At 34.3% G+C, this 12,474-nt stretch overlaps 1 protein-coding gene across 1 annotated transcript in view; it reads right to left on the reverse strand.

Moving 5' to 3' along the window:
• Positions 1 to 12,474, reverse strand: part of ABCA12 (ATP binding cassette subfamily A member 12) — a 179,608-nt gene that overhangs the window by 87,654 nt on the left and 79,480 nt on the right. The window contains exons 15-23 of the mRNA XM_081957386.1: positions 12,038 to 12,162; positions 11,066 to 11,239; positions 9,147 to 9,311; positions 7,898 to 8,102; positions 6,491 to 6,630; positions 5,965 to 6,084; positions 3,203 to 3,293; positions 1,238 to 1,417; positions 458 to 770 (exon numbers count right to left, since the gene is read on the reverse strand). Coding sequence (XP_081813512.1) covers positions 458 to 770; positions 1,238 to 1,417; positions 3,203 to 3,293; positions 5,965 to 6,084; positions 6,491 to 6,630; positions 7,898 to 8,102; positions 9,147 to 9,311; positions 11,066 to 11,239; positions 12,038 to 12,162 — 1,513 coding nt within the window. The remainder of the gene's footprint in view (positions 1 to 457; positions 771 to 1,237; positions 1,418 to 3,202; positions 3,294 to 5,964; positions 6,085 to 6,490; positions 6,631 to 7,897; positions 8,103 to 9,146; positions 9,312 to 11,065; positions 11,240 to 12,037; positions 12,163 to 12,474) is intronic.

Below are 12,474 nucleotides of genomic sequence, written 5' to 3' on the forward strand. Positions count from 1 at the left end.
TTTTGCTGAATGCAACTTCAGCCTTCTTTGACAAATATCTCGTTCTACCTCAATTTCTAATCACACTGGTACAGAGATATTAACTTTTGCACTGCAAAACATTGCACAATACAATATATATAGCTACTTTGCATCTGTCAAAAATTCATGAAACTAAGCATGAGGTCACATTCACAGGCCTAAACATAGTGGTGAGTAAAAAATAATTCATCATAATCGCTGTTAATGGAGCATAAAAAACTTTATCCCAACTCTCATTTGATACTTTCTTATGAATTACTGCACATCACACTTTGGAAATCTCACTTATTCATAATTTGCAAGTTCAGCTGTAATAGAGTTTTGATTAAAAACAAATCAGCATGTATTCTGTTACTGGAATTTCATACAATTAATACATTTTAGCTATTTTTCCCCACTAAGACATTAAATATCCTACCAATTCACACAGACTTACATGTCTTTATTATAACAAGGATAAGGTGTAGCCTGAACTTGGACAGCTATTTCTTCTGCACTTTTCCCAGTCTGTAGTTCAATTATTGCTCTATCAATGTTATCTTGGATGTAGACAAATGCTCGACTGTAGATTTGGCTTTGAGAGGCTGAATTATGTGGCCCCACTGTCCAAATTTTTTCTCGTATTCTTTTTGTTGTTTGGGAAATCTTGCTGCTCATTCGGATGGTATAATTGACTAATGGTGGAAGGGAAACTCCACTAGGTGTTACGTGTTTTCTTGTCCTACTTGAAGGTAACTTGAAAATGACACCTTTTAAAAAGGAAGAGAAACATTTGCAATTACTAAATAACTAGTATATGATAAAAATATATGTGCCCAACAGAGGCTGCACCTTGATTTATCAATTGGGAGAATAATAAAATAAAAATGAATAATGTCAGTTATGTTGGTGTAATTTACACCTGACTTCTGCAATTACTATTGAGATTTCATTCAATCCAAATCCTTTACCTGTTCTTATGAAACAGAAGTATTTCCAGAGCGCTGCAATGAAATGATACAGTCTGCTGGTTTTTACCTATATGCATTCCAGGATACTTTATTTGTTGATAAAATAATTTAATTCATTGAAAATGAAAAACATGTCACATGTGCATTAGTTTGATCATATGAGTACTTTGAAATTATGGGCATGGCAGGTTAGCTCAAATAATATGTCTAATCTTGATACTTTTTTAAAAGTTCCAGTGGGAAAAAATCCATACAACCTTACTTACTTGCCAAAAGTTCATTTCTCAGAAACAGATCTTTTGCCATCATCTCCATTTTCTCTACAGTTTTGCCTGGCTGAATGCGATCAAGCAGCACACATGAAGAGGCATTTATTGATAGTCTTGCTAAAGTAATAAGTTGATTTATTATGTCAGTGCTATTCTGTAGTTCCAAACGTATATCATCTGAAATAAAAGAAATAAAGCAAGAAAATTTTAATCTTCAAATTAATGTCTTACCAACTCTATGGATTACTGTCTTGTCATGGCGAAGGGGCTTGCATATCTCTATGAAGCTATGAACTATATCATGCAGGGCCACCCAAGATGGATAGGTCATAGAAGAGAGCTCTGACAAAATGTGATCAACTGGAGAAGGAAATGGAGACCCACTTCAGTATCTTTGCCATGAAAACCCCATGGACAGTACCAAAAGGCAAAAAGATATGATGCTGGAAGGTGGGCACCTCAAGTTGGAAGGTGTCCAATATGCTACTGAGGAAGGGCAGAAGGCTAGTACTAGTAGTGCCAGAAAGAGTGAAGCAACCAGGCCAAAGCCAAAAGGACACTCAGCTGTAGATGTATCTAGTGGTAAAAGGAAAGTCCGATGCTGTAAAGAACTATACTCCATAGGAACTTGGAATGTAAGATTCATGAATCAAGGCAAGCTGGACATGGTTAAACAAAAGATGACAAGACTGAACATCGACATCTTAGGAATCAGTGAACTAAAATGGACAGGAATGGATGAATGACCATCAGATGACCATCAGGTATACTATTGTGGGCAAGAATTCCTCAGAAGAAATGAAGTAGCCTTCATAGTAAATAAAAGAGTAGGAAAAGCAATACTGGGATATAATCCCCCAAAAAATCCCCAGGCAGGATTTCGAAGAGGTAGAGGAACTAGAGATCAAATTGCCAACATACGCTGGATCATGGAGAAAGCTAGGGAGTTCCAGAAAAACATTCCTTGGATTGCAAGGTGATCATACCGGTCAGTCCTAGAGGAGATCAACCCTGACTGCTCTTCAGAAGGCCAGATCCTGAAGATGAAACTCAAATACTTTGGCCATCTAATGAGAAGGAAGCACTCACTGGAGAAGAGCCTAATGCTGGGAAAGATTGAGAGCAAAAGAAGAAGGGGATGACAGAGAATGAGGTGGCTGGATGGAGTCACTGAAGCAGTCAGTGTGAGCTTAAATGGACTCCAGAGGATGGTAGAGGACAGGAAGACCTGGAGGAACATTGTCCATGGGGTCGCAACAGGTCGGACATGACTTTGCAACTAACAACAAGAACTTACCAACATACTCCAAATTATAATGTCTTACCAATTTTATAATTCACAAAAGCCCCCAAACTATCAGAAGTTAGTTTAATAAATTTAGTTATGAAATTCCTAAAGCTTTAAATACTCTTTGTCAATAGACTTGTTTTCATAGGATGCTATTACTATTAATAATAATAAAAGTTATATAAGGTAGCTGCAGATGTGATCTGTCTCAGATTGTAGATAAGAATTTTCTGTAAATGTTCATCCCATCCTTTCCACCTGTATGAATTTTTTTCCTTCACCCAAGTTTCTACAGATATGTATACAGTATATATACAGTATATACACTCACACAAACACACACATAAATATACACAAATATTCATATAGCAGATCTGATTTTGTTCAGAACTGCTTTACTAATAGCCAAGTTTGCCTTACAAATAGCAGTTTCTCATAATCTTAATAACATTTAATAGGAACATAAGGAGTTGCAGGCCAAGATTTGTGAGAAAGTTTTTTCCTACAATTGTTGGTTATCCTCCAAAATGTGATGTAGTTTATAGTTCATTTTTAATTTATATGATAGAATAATGCAATTAAACCTATATTCATCCTATACTACAGTACCATCATTATTCAGTCAAGAACCTATACTGTACCCGATGGTAAAATAAAGATACGCAATAACTTACCTAGTTGATTAATTTGGTTTAACAATTCAACAGCATCCAGCTTCACCATGAGTTTGATGAAAACTTGTACAAAAGGATTCTGCAATGTGTTCTGCCAAATGACATGATGAGTATTTAATATTCAACTTCAAATACATTAGGTTATTTTTTTAAAATTGTGGTTGAAATGATTCCCCTCAAATAAAAAAAATGACATTTCCCAGTAAAGCATCATTTTAATCTGAGAATCAGGGATCAAACTTTAAGAATTAAAATTATGGTTGTCTGTACAGTCAGCCATATATTTAGACTCGGTTTGGCATTTTTATCCACATTATCCATCTTTAGAGTCCTTCTTAAGGACCCAGTGTAGGCAAATAGTGTTGTTTAATAATGTTACAAGTATCCACAGGAAGTAAGTTGTTTCAAATAAAGCTGCATTTTGAAATTGATTGATGGTGATTTTGTCAATGCTGATGGTATTCAAGTGGTGTTCCAGATGTTTTGGGATTACATCCAAGGTATTTCTATTGGCATTATTGTTATCTTGTTTGTATAATAACAATTATTACTGGAAGGAAGGAAAAGAGGAAGGAAGCTCAGACTAATTAGGAAATGAAAGCAAATGGGAATAGTCATTCTTATCTAGAGGATCATTAATCTTATTTTGTTATATACTACAAATAAAATAAATATTTGTGGTAGTTATCAAGCTGCATTCACATGCAAAAATGATAGAAAAAATCTCTCTGAAGATATTAGTGACTATATTCGGGACCAGCTACTTGGTCATTAAGCAAAGCAGTTGCTAAGTAAAGCATCATGATTTTACTATCTTACTTCAGCTTTCCCCTGTTTTACAGTTCTGTGAAGGTCATAAATGTGAGGACTACTGGTCATTGAAAAAACTGCAGTTGGTTGCTAAGAGAGGCGCTTGCTATGAGGACTACCTGTCTTTCTGACACAAAATTTCCTCATAAGATTTGTTTCACTATACAGTAAGGTATGCAGCTATTAATAACTCAGTGGAATCAAGAGCACTCACATAAATAAAACTCTCTGCATAAATTAAGTGCAAATATGATGTATGATATGAGATGTTATATGTGATCTAATATGATATCTAAACCAGGGTAAAGTCCACAGAAATGTTGCCATGAAAAAATTTAAAAATAATTTCTTTCAGAATCAAGAAGGAAATCACTTTCCTAATGCAAGTAAAGAGCTCTGTTCCTAATAGCTTCACAAGCAATAGTTTTGTGGACTTTTCTAAGAGGCATCTTTGGGACAAAAACATTAGTATTGCTTCATTCAGCCATAAAAATGATAATTCTCACAATCCTAAAACTAGAAGATTATCTATTATCTATTATTATATTGTGCTTTATTGACTATCATGGATTTCATCCACTGCTTTTTTATGAATAAAGATAGCAAGATTGATTGCAAATTCATTGTAAATATAATGAGGCACCCCCCAAAAAATAGGAGCCATAGCTATATTTTTGGGATTAAACACTGATTTATATAAAAAAATTCTGAATTTACATTTTGAATTCAGACATGTTGTGATACATAAATACTTCAATTCTCTTATTTCTCATATCATAGTGCTTTGAAAAAAGAATACCTGTTTTTATAGTTCAGGAAACAGTTGGTAAAAGTTCACTAATTTGTGGAGGAAATAAAACCTTTAGACTGCACTCTTTTCCATAAAATAAAATAGCATAAATTGATGTAAAATGTTACGCTAAACCGGTATACGTGTTAAAACTAACACAATTTAAGAACTGTGCAAAATAATTAAAATCTGGTAAGAACTCCATTTAAAACAAAAATAACAATCTTAGCTATTTAACTAGAGTTGTTTATTAGGAAATAAACCACAATGGAGTTCAGTTCCAGATGGTGCCAGATAGTGTAGGTTCCATGTTTTCAAGTGTGCTTTATAAAATCCAATTGTAGCAAAAAATTTGCACCATGTATCCTAACAACTTAAATGTGAAGTGAATCATGGCAGGCATAACAAAAAAAGTGTGAAATCACAATTTACTCTGATTGCTTTCAGCATCTCTTGAAAATATATCAGTGCAACATCTCACTGTCATCATTATGCCGATACCCTGGATCTGGGACAGGATATTTTGATAGTTATGCAATAGGAGCTCAGTGGTGATCTTAGTGGTAAACCAGCTAAATATGAGCCAGCAGTGTGCAGCGGCAGCAAAAAAAGCCAATGCAATCCTCAATTGCATTAACAGAGGGATACAATCAAGATCAAGTGAGGTACTAATACCACTCTATAAAGCCTTAGTAAGACCACACCTAGAGTACTGCATCCAGTTTTGGTCACCACATTATAAAAAAGATGTTGAGACTAGAAAAAATGCAGAGAAGAGCAACCAGGATGATTAGGGGACTGGAGACTAAAACATATGAAGAACGGTTAAAGGAAATGGGCATGGCTAGTCTAGTGAAGAGAAGGACCAGGAGAGACATGATAGCAGTCTTCCAATATTTGAGGGGCTGCCACAGAGAGGAAGGGGTCAAGCTACTTTCCAAAGCACCTGTAGGCCAGACAAGGAAACTGAACAAGGAGAGACTGAACCTGGAAATAAGGAGAAATTTTCTGACAGTAAGAACAATCAACCAATGGAACAGTTTGCCTTCAGAAGTTGTGGGAGCTTCAACACTTGAGACTTTCAAGAAGAGATTGAATTGCCATTTGTCAGAATGTTGTTAACAAGTTAATAATAGTCAAAATATGAAATGACATTTCATACCTTCAACATTGGAAGAGTGTCATTTAATAGAGCTAGTGAATCCATGAGCAAGGGTGAACGGTCCAACCACTCCTGGGCTTTTTGTGTTAAATCAGCCATCAGTTTCAATGTTGAATTGGACTTACAGAATTGAAACAAACAAATCAAACATTAATATATTCTATAGGTAGGCAAAGAAGTGATTTTAAAGATAAATGCTTTTAGCACAAAGTTTTGTTTTCATTCTATCATAAAACTAAGGACTATAGCTAAAAAAATAACAATAGCTCTGAAGACAATTATGCTAGTACAAATGTTCAGAATTTGAAACTTAGAGAATTTAGTTTAATACCCAATTAAATTCCTCTCTCATTTAATTTAAAAGGAATATTTGAGTTGCTGTTTTTGTAAAATCTACCAAATTATATATTCTAGAAACTGACTAATAGAATTTTTCATGAATCAGGTCTTCAAATTTAGATTCTGCTTATTTATCAAGAATATTCTAATAATAGTGAATTGTTAATTTTTTAAAATGTGGCATTACCTTTTCCATGATTGCACGTGTTTCAGGAGTATCTGGAGAATACAGAATCCGCCCACGCAACATGGGCTTTAAGAAAGACCAAATTAAAGCTCCAGAAGGTGTCTTAACCAAGTCCAGAAACAATGATGTACAGAAAGGTGCTATGGAAGAGACAAGGAAAATATTGGACCAAGCAACTGAAGCACACCTAATTCAGCCAAATACACTGGTCTGTTAGGATCCTAATGGATCTTCTCATAATCTTGTGGTCACATACTAATGTAATACTTTTGACAAAACTACCCTCCCCCAAAATCTCCATTTGCTTAATTCAGACAGAAAGACTTAATGTTTAACAAAAGTATTTCTGTTAACATTAAATGAAAATTTGGAAGGACTACCACCAGTACATTGTCACTTTTCCTTGTATCTATATAGGATTTTGCTGTGCCAAAGATTGCTCTCACAGTCATGCAGAACTATCACAATGAGTGAGACTATTAGTCTATCAAGGCCAGTGTCTGACAGTAAAGCTCTCCAGGGCCATAGTGATAGATTTAATTCTGCTTCCTACTTGAAGCCCTTTTCCATTCCACTTTACATATCCAAGTAGGACTAAGCCACAAAACAAGGGCTATTTTTTTTTCAGTGTTCATATTTTTTTAAAAAAGAAAAAACAGCACAATTTCTATATTAATTATGAAATTAGAATAAGATTTGTCATCCCACATTGTAGTTTAGAAAATGGTAGGAAGTTAAAAAGTTTTTTCAAGTTAATTATATTGAACAAAAGAATTCCCTGATGTCATTGCTGTACAGGTAGTCCTTACAAAAGTTAATTTAGTGACTGTTCAAAGTTACAACAGCACTGAAACAAGTGACCTATGAGTGTTTTTCACAGTTACAACCTTTGCAGCATCCCCGCAATCATGTGATCAAAATTTGGATGCTTGGCAACTGACTCGTAGTTATGACGGTTGCAGTGTCCCAGGATCACGTGATTACCTTTTGCAACCTTCTGACAAGCAAAGTCAATGGGGAAGCCAGATTCACTTAACAACCCTGTTACTAATTTAACAACTGCAGTGATTCACTTAAGAAATGTGACAAGAAAAATAATAAAATGGGGCAAAACTCACAACAAATTTCTCACTCAGCAACATAAATTTTGGGCTAAATTGTGCTCGTAAGTTGAGGACTACCAGTATTTTACAGACTACATAGATTTCTACAATCCAAAAAATGACCAGATCTAATAAATAAGAAAAATAACTTGGTTTGTGTAGTTTTAATTGTACTGATTATATTATGCTGTTGAAAACAATATAATGAAATAAAAAAGGATTATCCCACACTCTCACTAACTTTATTTCTGCTTGGTTATGCTGAAAGGATACCATTAGATGTTGTTTCTCCTGTCAAACTTACTAGTATCAGATGGAATACTATATTTCTTCATAATATGTTGAACATGTTCATCTTCATTTGCAGAAGAATGGTGAACCTTCTGCTCTTCAAAATCAGGTAGCAGAGATTCAAAAAACAAGGGAGTGATTTCATGGTTGCAGAAAGTTTTTGATATAGTTTTCAACATTCTGCTATTTATTGTTAGATTGCTAAACTCAAATAAAGCCTGTGAAAATAAAAAGGAGACAAAATGACAGAAAAGAAAGTAAATCAAAGAAAATAATTATTTGAACATTGGACTGGGTTTCTCACTGAGATCCAGAGATCTGCCACCCTAACATCATTCAGGAAGGCCTTATAATCTGGCTGTTTTTCCCCAGGCTTCTTAATGTAGGATGGGTGGAATCCCTTGTTAGATATTGACTCAGCCTTCCATCCTTCCAAGGTGGGTAAAATGAGGACCCAAATTGTTGGGGGCAATACGCTGACTGTAAACTACTTAGAGAGGGCTGTAAAACACTGTAAAGTTGTATATAAGTCTAAGTGCTATTGCTATCATAGGGCAACATTTTTTGAATCAAGATACCTCAAATGAAGTAACTTACAGAATGCATCCAAAATTTGGAACCTATTTCATTCTCAAGGAATTAAAATTTAGCAAATTTTTGATTGCTTCAGGGTTGCCACAGAGGCATTTATGTTTAGTAGACCGGTCCTGCTCTGGCCTTCCTGAGTACACTGGCCCCTCTTTTAGCTTCTGATCCCACGCTAATCATCCATAGGTCAAGTGAAGTCATCACACTATCAGCTGCCAGAGGATGACATCAGACCCCAAGATCCGAGAGACATGTGGAGTTACTTCTGAACATTTCTTAAATTATTTTTCCTCACTTTGAGACCAAAATCTTGCCAAACTAAAACAACTACTTATTTATTAATTAAATTTAGATGCTGCCCATCTTGTTTAGAAGAGACTCTAGGTGGTTTAGAGACAGAGTAATAAGTAATAAATAAGACAGACAATGTAAAATAAAATGCAAATAAAAAGCAGAAATTGACAATATTTCTTCTCTCAAATGCTGAAATCTATTTGTTCTCTTTCGGTGTAACATTGTAGCTTCTAGTCTAGTAATAACAATCCTTCCCATAATATGTTGGAACTGATAATTTAATTCTATGCAAATTACACACTTTCTAGACTTTTGATATTTTTCTTTTTTCTTTTTTTGTAATTCTAGCTTCCAAAAATCAACACATTTTAAAAACAAACCTTAGAAAGTGGTGCATGTCTTGTCATCCTCAGCTTTTTCAGGGAATGAATTGCATCTAAGAGTGGATGAACATCTGATACAAGCTGCATCCTCAAGTGATCCAAGTCTTTCAGAAGTTCTAATGCCTTATCCATAGGAATTTGAAATTCCTTAGGGAAAAACATCTAGAGAAGCCCACAAAAAGCAACATCATAATCCAAACTAAACATATTTTTAAAAGAGATACATCTGATACTTGGTATCAACTGATACCAAATAAAGCATTTAAGTTTAATTAATTCTCTTGCTCAAATCGCAATATCTTTAGACCTTCTTGGACTGAATTGGGCTTAAAAGATTATATACCAAGTGACCACATTCTCAAAAGATCGAAATTCATATTTTTGAGGGAGAGAATGGAACTATGGAAAGCCGTCTATTTTCTGCTTAGTTCAATAAAAATTATTATTCCTGTATTCTCCAGTCCATGCAAAGCTCATCATGCTTCACTCTTCTGTATCCTTAAAAATCAGTATTTCAGTATCAATATCATTTGTTAGCTCCACAGCTTACCATTCCTAGTTCTAGCCAAGAAGTCAATAATTACAGTACAGTATTCATAATTTCAAGGTTATAGGAATTATATTCACATAATTCCAAACATTTCAATGAATTCTATAGAATTACACATTTAAATATCTTCTATAAAGGAGTACATACATTGTTCAACTATAGTCTTGGAAGCACAGCAATAATTAATAGTGGCTACAGTAACACTAAGACTTTGAGCAAAATCATAAACTAAATTTATTTAGGATATTGTTTTTAAATGATTGGAACAATTACAAGTGTAATGAAATACATTATAATTGTTGTTTTTCCTATTATTCTTGTTTCATTGGAAGATTAAAAAAAGTCAGAATAAAACCACCTCCATAGAATCTCAATTCATTCTTTCCAGGATTGATTCAGAGAGGAAGTGAAGAGGTTTGATCATTCTATCCAATACCAAAGCAATCACTGAAGAGAAATAGGCTTGGAGGCAGCACCTCAAACTATTAGGTCCTCATCTAAAATCTTCAATGATAAAATGTGGTTAACCATCTGCTGCACACCTCTGCTCAGGTAGATGAAGCGAGACCAGTGCCAGCATATAACAGAATGGGGGAATTAAGCACAGTCCTCCTTAGTCAAACGAGGACATATCCATAAGATTTTTTTAAGCAAGAATATGGAAATGATTCGCCACTCCCTCCTCCAACATGTTTTTTCAACTTCCCAGTCTAGCTAATCGCTCTGAGATTTCCCAATGACCTCTCAGGGAAGTCTTCATCAGATTTAAATCAGTTCAGCTTTTTTGTGATTAGTCAAAGCCCACTAGGTGTTGCCACCTGCAATTGCATAAGGGGAAAATTCAGGCTTAAATCTAATAAAACCCCTTTAAAGCAAAATGCATTTGCATGTGTGTAGTGACATTTAGGCCACTTTATGTATTTCATAAATACAGTATAAATAGTCTGTTTTCTTCCCTCTGCTACTGTATATGAAACATTCGTATTTTGCTAATGATCATATAAAGAAGTACTATGTATGTTCATGTATTATAAATGCTACTACTTATTTACACCTTACTTTTCACTTATGCAGTTTATATGAAGTTACCGGTGCTCTATAATTCTGTCTGGTATCTACAGTATGTATTGGGAAGGATCCCCATCTATGCCAGTTCCTTCCTTCCAAATGAACCTGCTAAAGAGTCATCTGTAATTATACTCATAACATTTTAGTTTCAATAATGTTGGACCGCAGAGTTGCCCAAGTCACATCTGGTCCCATTGAACTGATATATCCACCACCAATTAAAACTGACTGTTGATCTTGTGGATCTCTTTCCCATTGTGCATAGAATGGCAAATAAAACCAAACACATGAAACAAACCTTATAGATGAATTTGTAGACATCTAAGTAACGCAGAAATGTGATCCCCAAAAGATAAGACTTGTAAGCCCTTTCTGCAAGGGAGAAGTTGCAGAATTCTTTTGCTATAATTTCCAGTTTAGCATCACCAGTATCAGTATTACAGGACTCTAGCTGCAGTATTTGAAATATCAGCTGTATTGGCATGAAAAAAGCAGAGTGGTAAATACTAGGGTCTCTCTAACAAGGTTAAATTAAGCAGCTCTCTTTAAAACCACTGATCTAGACCACTTAACAAAGCAGCAGATAGTTGTATCATGCAGCTTCTTAGCTTGTAAGCAAAAGCAGGAATCAAAGCACTCAGTTTCTTGGGGCTTTAACTTTAATACATTAGTTTTTATATCTTGTTATTTTATGAACAAGAACTTATTGAAGTGCAACCATGTGTTCTTCTCATGTTTCCAATATTGTTGCCTGGCCTAACACTTCCTTAGTTGGGTATGGCTTAACATAGACTTTCTTTCCTCTGTTGAATACATCTATTTTAATTCCATGGTGAAAAAGACTATATGTGTTTACCAATACAAAAACTTGTCCTGTATACTTTCCAAAGGTAAAATCAGAAACATACAGCATGATCTATTAACTCAACCCACATTTAAGATAGTGTAGCTTTTTATAAACCTTATTCAAACAGATATATATTTTCTCTATGTGTAGCTGTCATTTTGGGATATTATCTGACATTCAGCCAGTTTATTTTTAATGATCCTTTCAATAATTATCTTTATTATCAGTAGCATCATAGGTTGAAATAGTATGATTTGATTTAGAAGGGAACCTACATTATTAAACAGATATACCACTGAAAAAGATGAGTTGCCCACTGATATCAATCATTCAGTCATACCTGATTTTTACACAGGTGAGTGTGTATGATATAATCTCTGAAAAGTCATCTAAGTTTATAGTTATTATTCCCAAGATACTTGCCTGTGTTTTGTTTTCTGAAAGAGGCATTTCTGTGAAAGCACTGATACTTTTGGTAGACAATCCTACAATATTTCTGAGATCATTCTTGAGGCCATCAGCATTGTGGAACAGATCTATGATCATATCTTTAAAACATCACAGAACAAATGTTTAAAATTAAAAAGTCTGTTTTACTCCAGCTTTCAGAAAATACTATAAACAGAACACTTAAAAATGATTTGCAAAAAAAGTGCTTCTTGCTACAAAGTAATAAAGTGAATAAGAAATATTCAAAATAAGAAATAAGAAAATATTCAAAACATTCATTCCCCTATTTAAAATTAATTTGTATTTTTATTTCAAAGATAAACTTGATCCACATACATTTTCAATTATTTGGTACTCACATTTAGGTAATATTTTAAAAAATAAATAAATAAATAAATAAATAAATAAAT

The sequence above is a fragment of the Natrix helvetica genome (genome assembly GCF_964273705.1).
Source record: "Natrix helvetica genome assembly, chromosome: 1".
NCBI lineage: Eukaryota > Metazoa > Chordata > Lepidosauria > Squamata > Natricidae > Natrix > Natrix helvetica.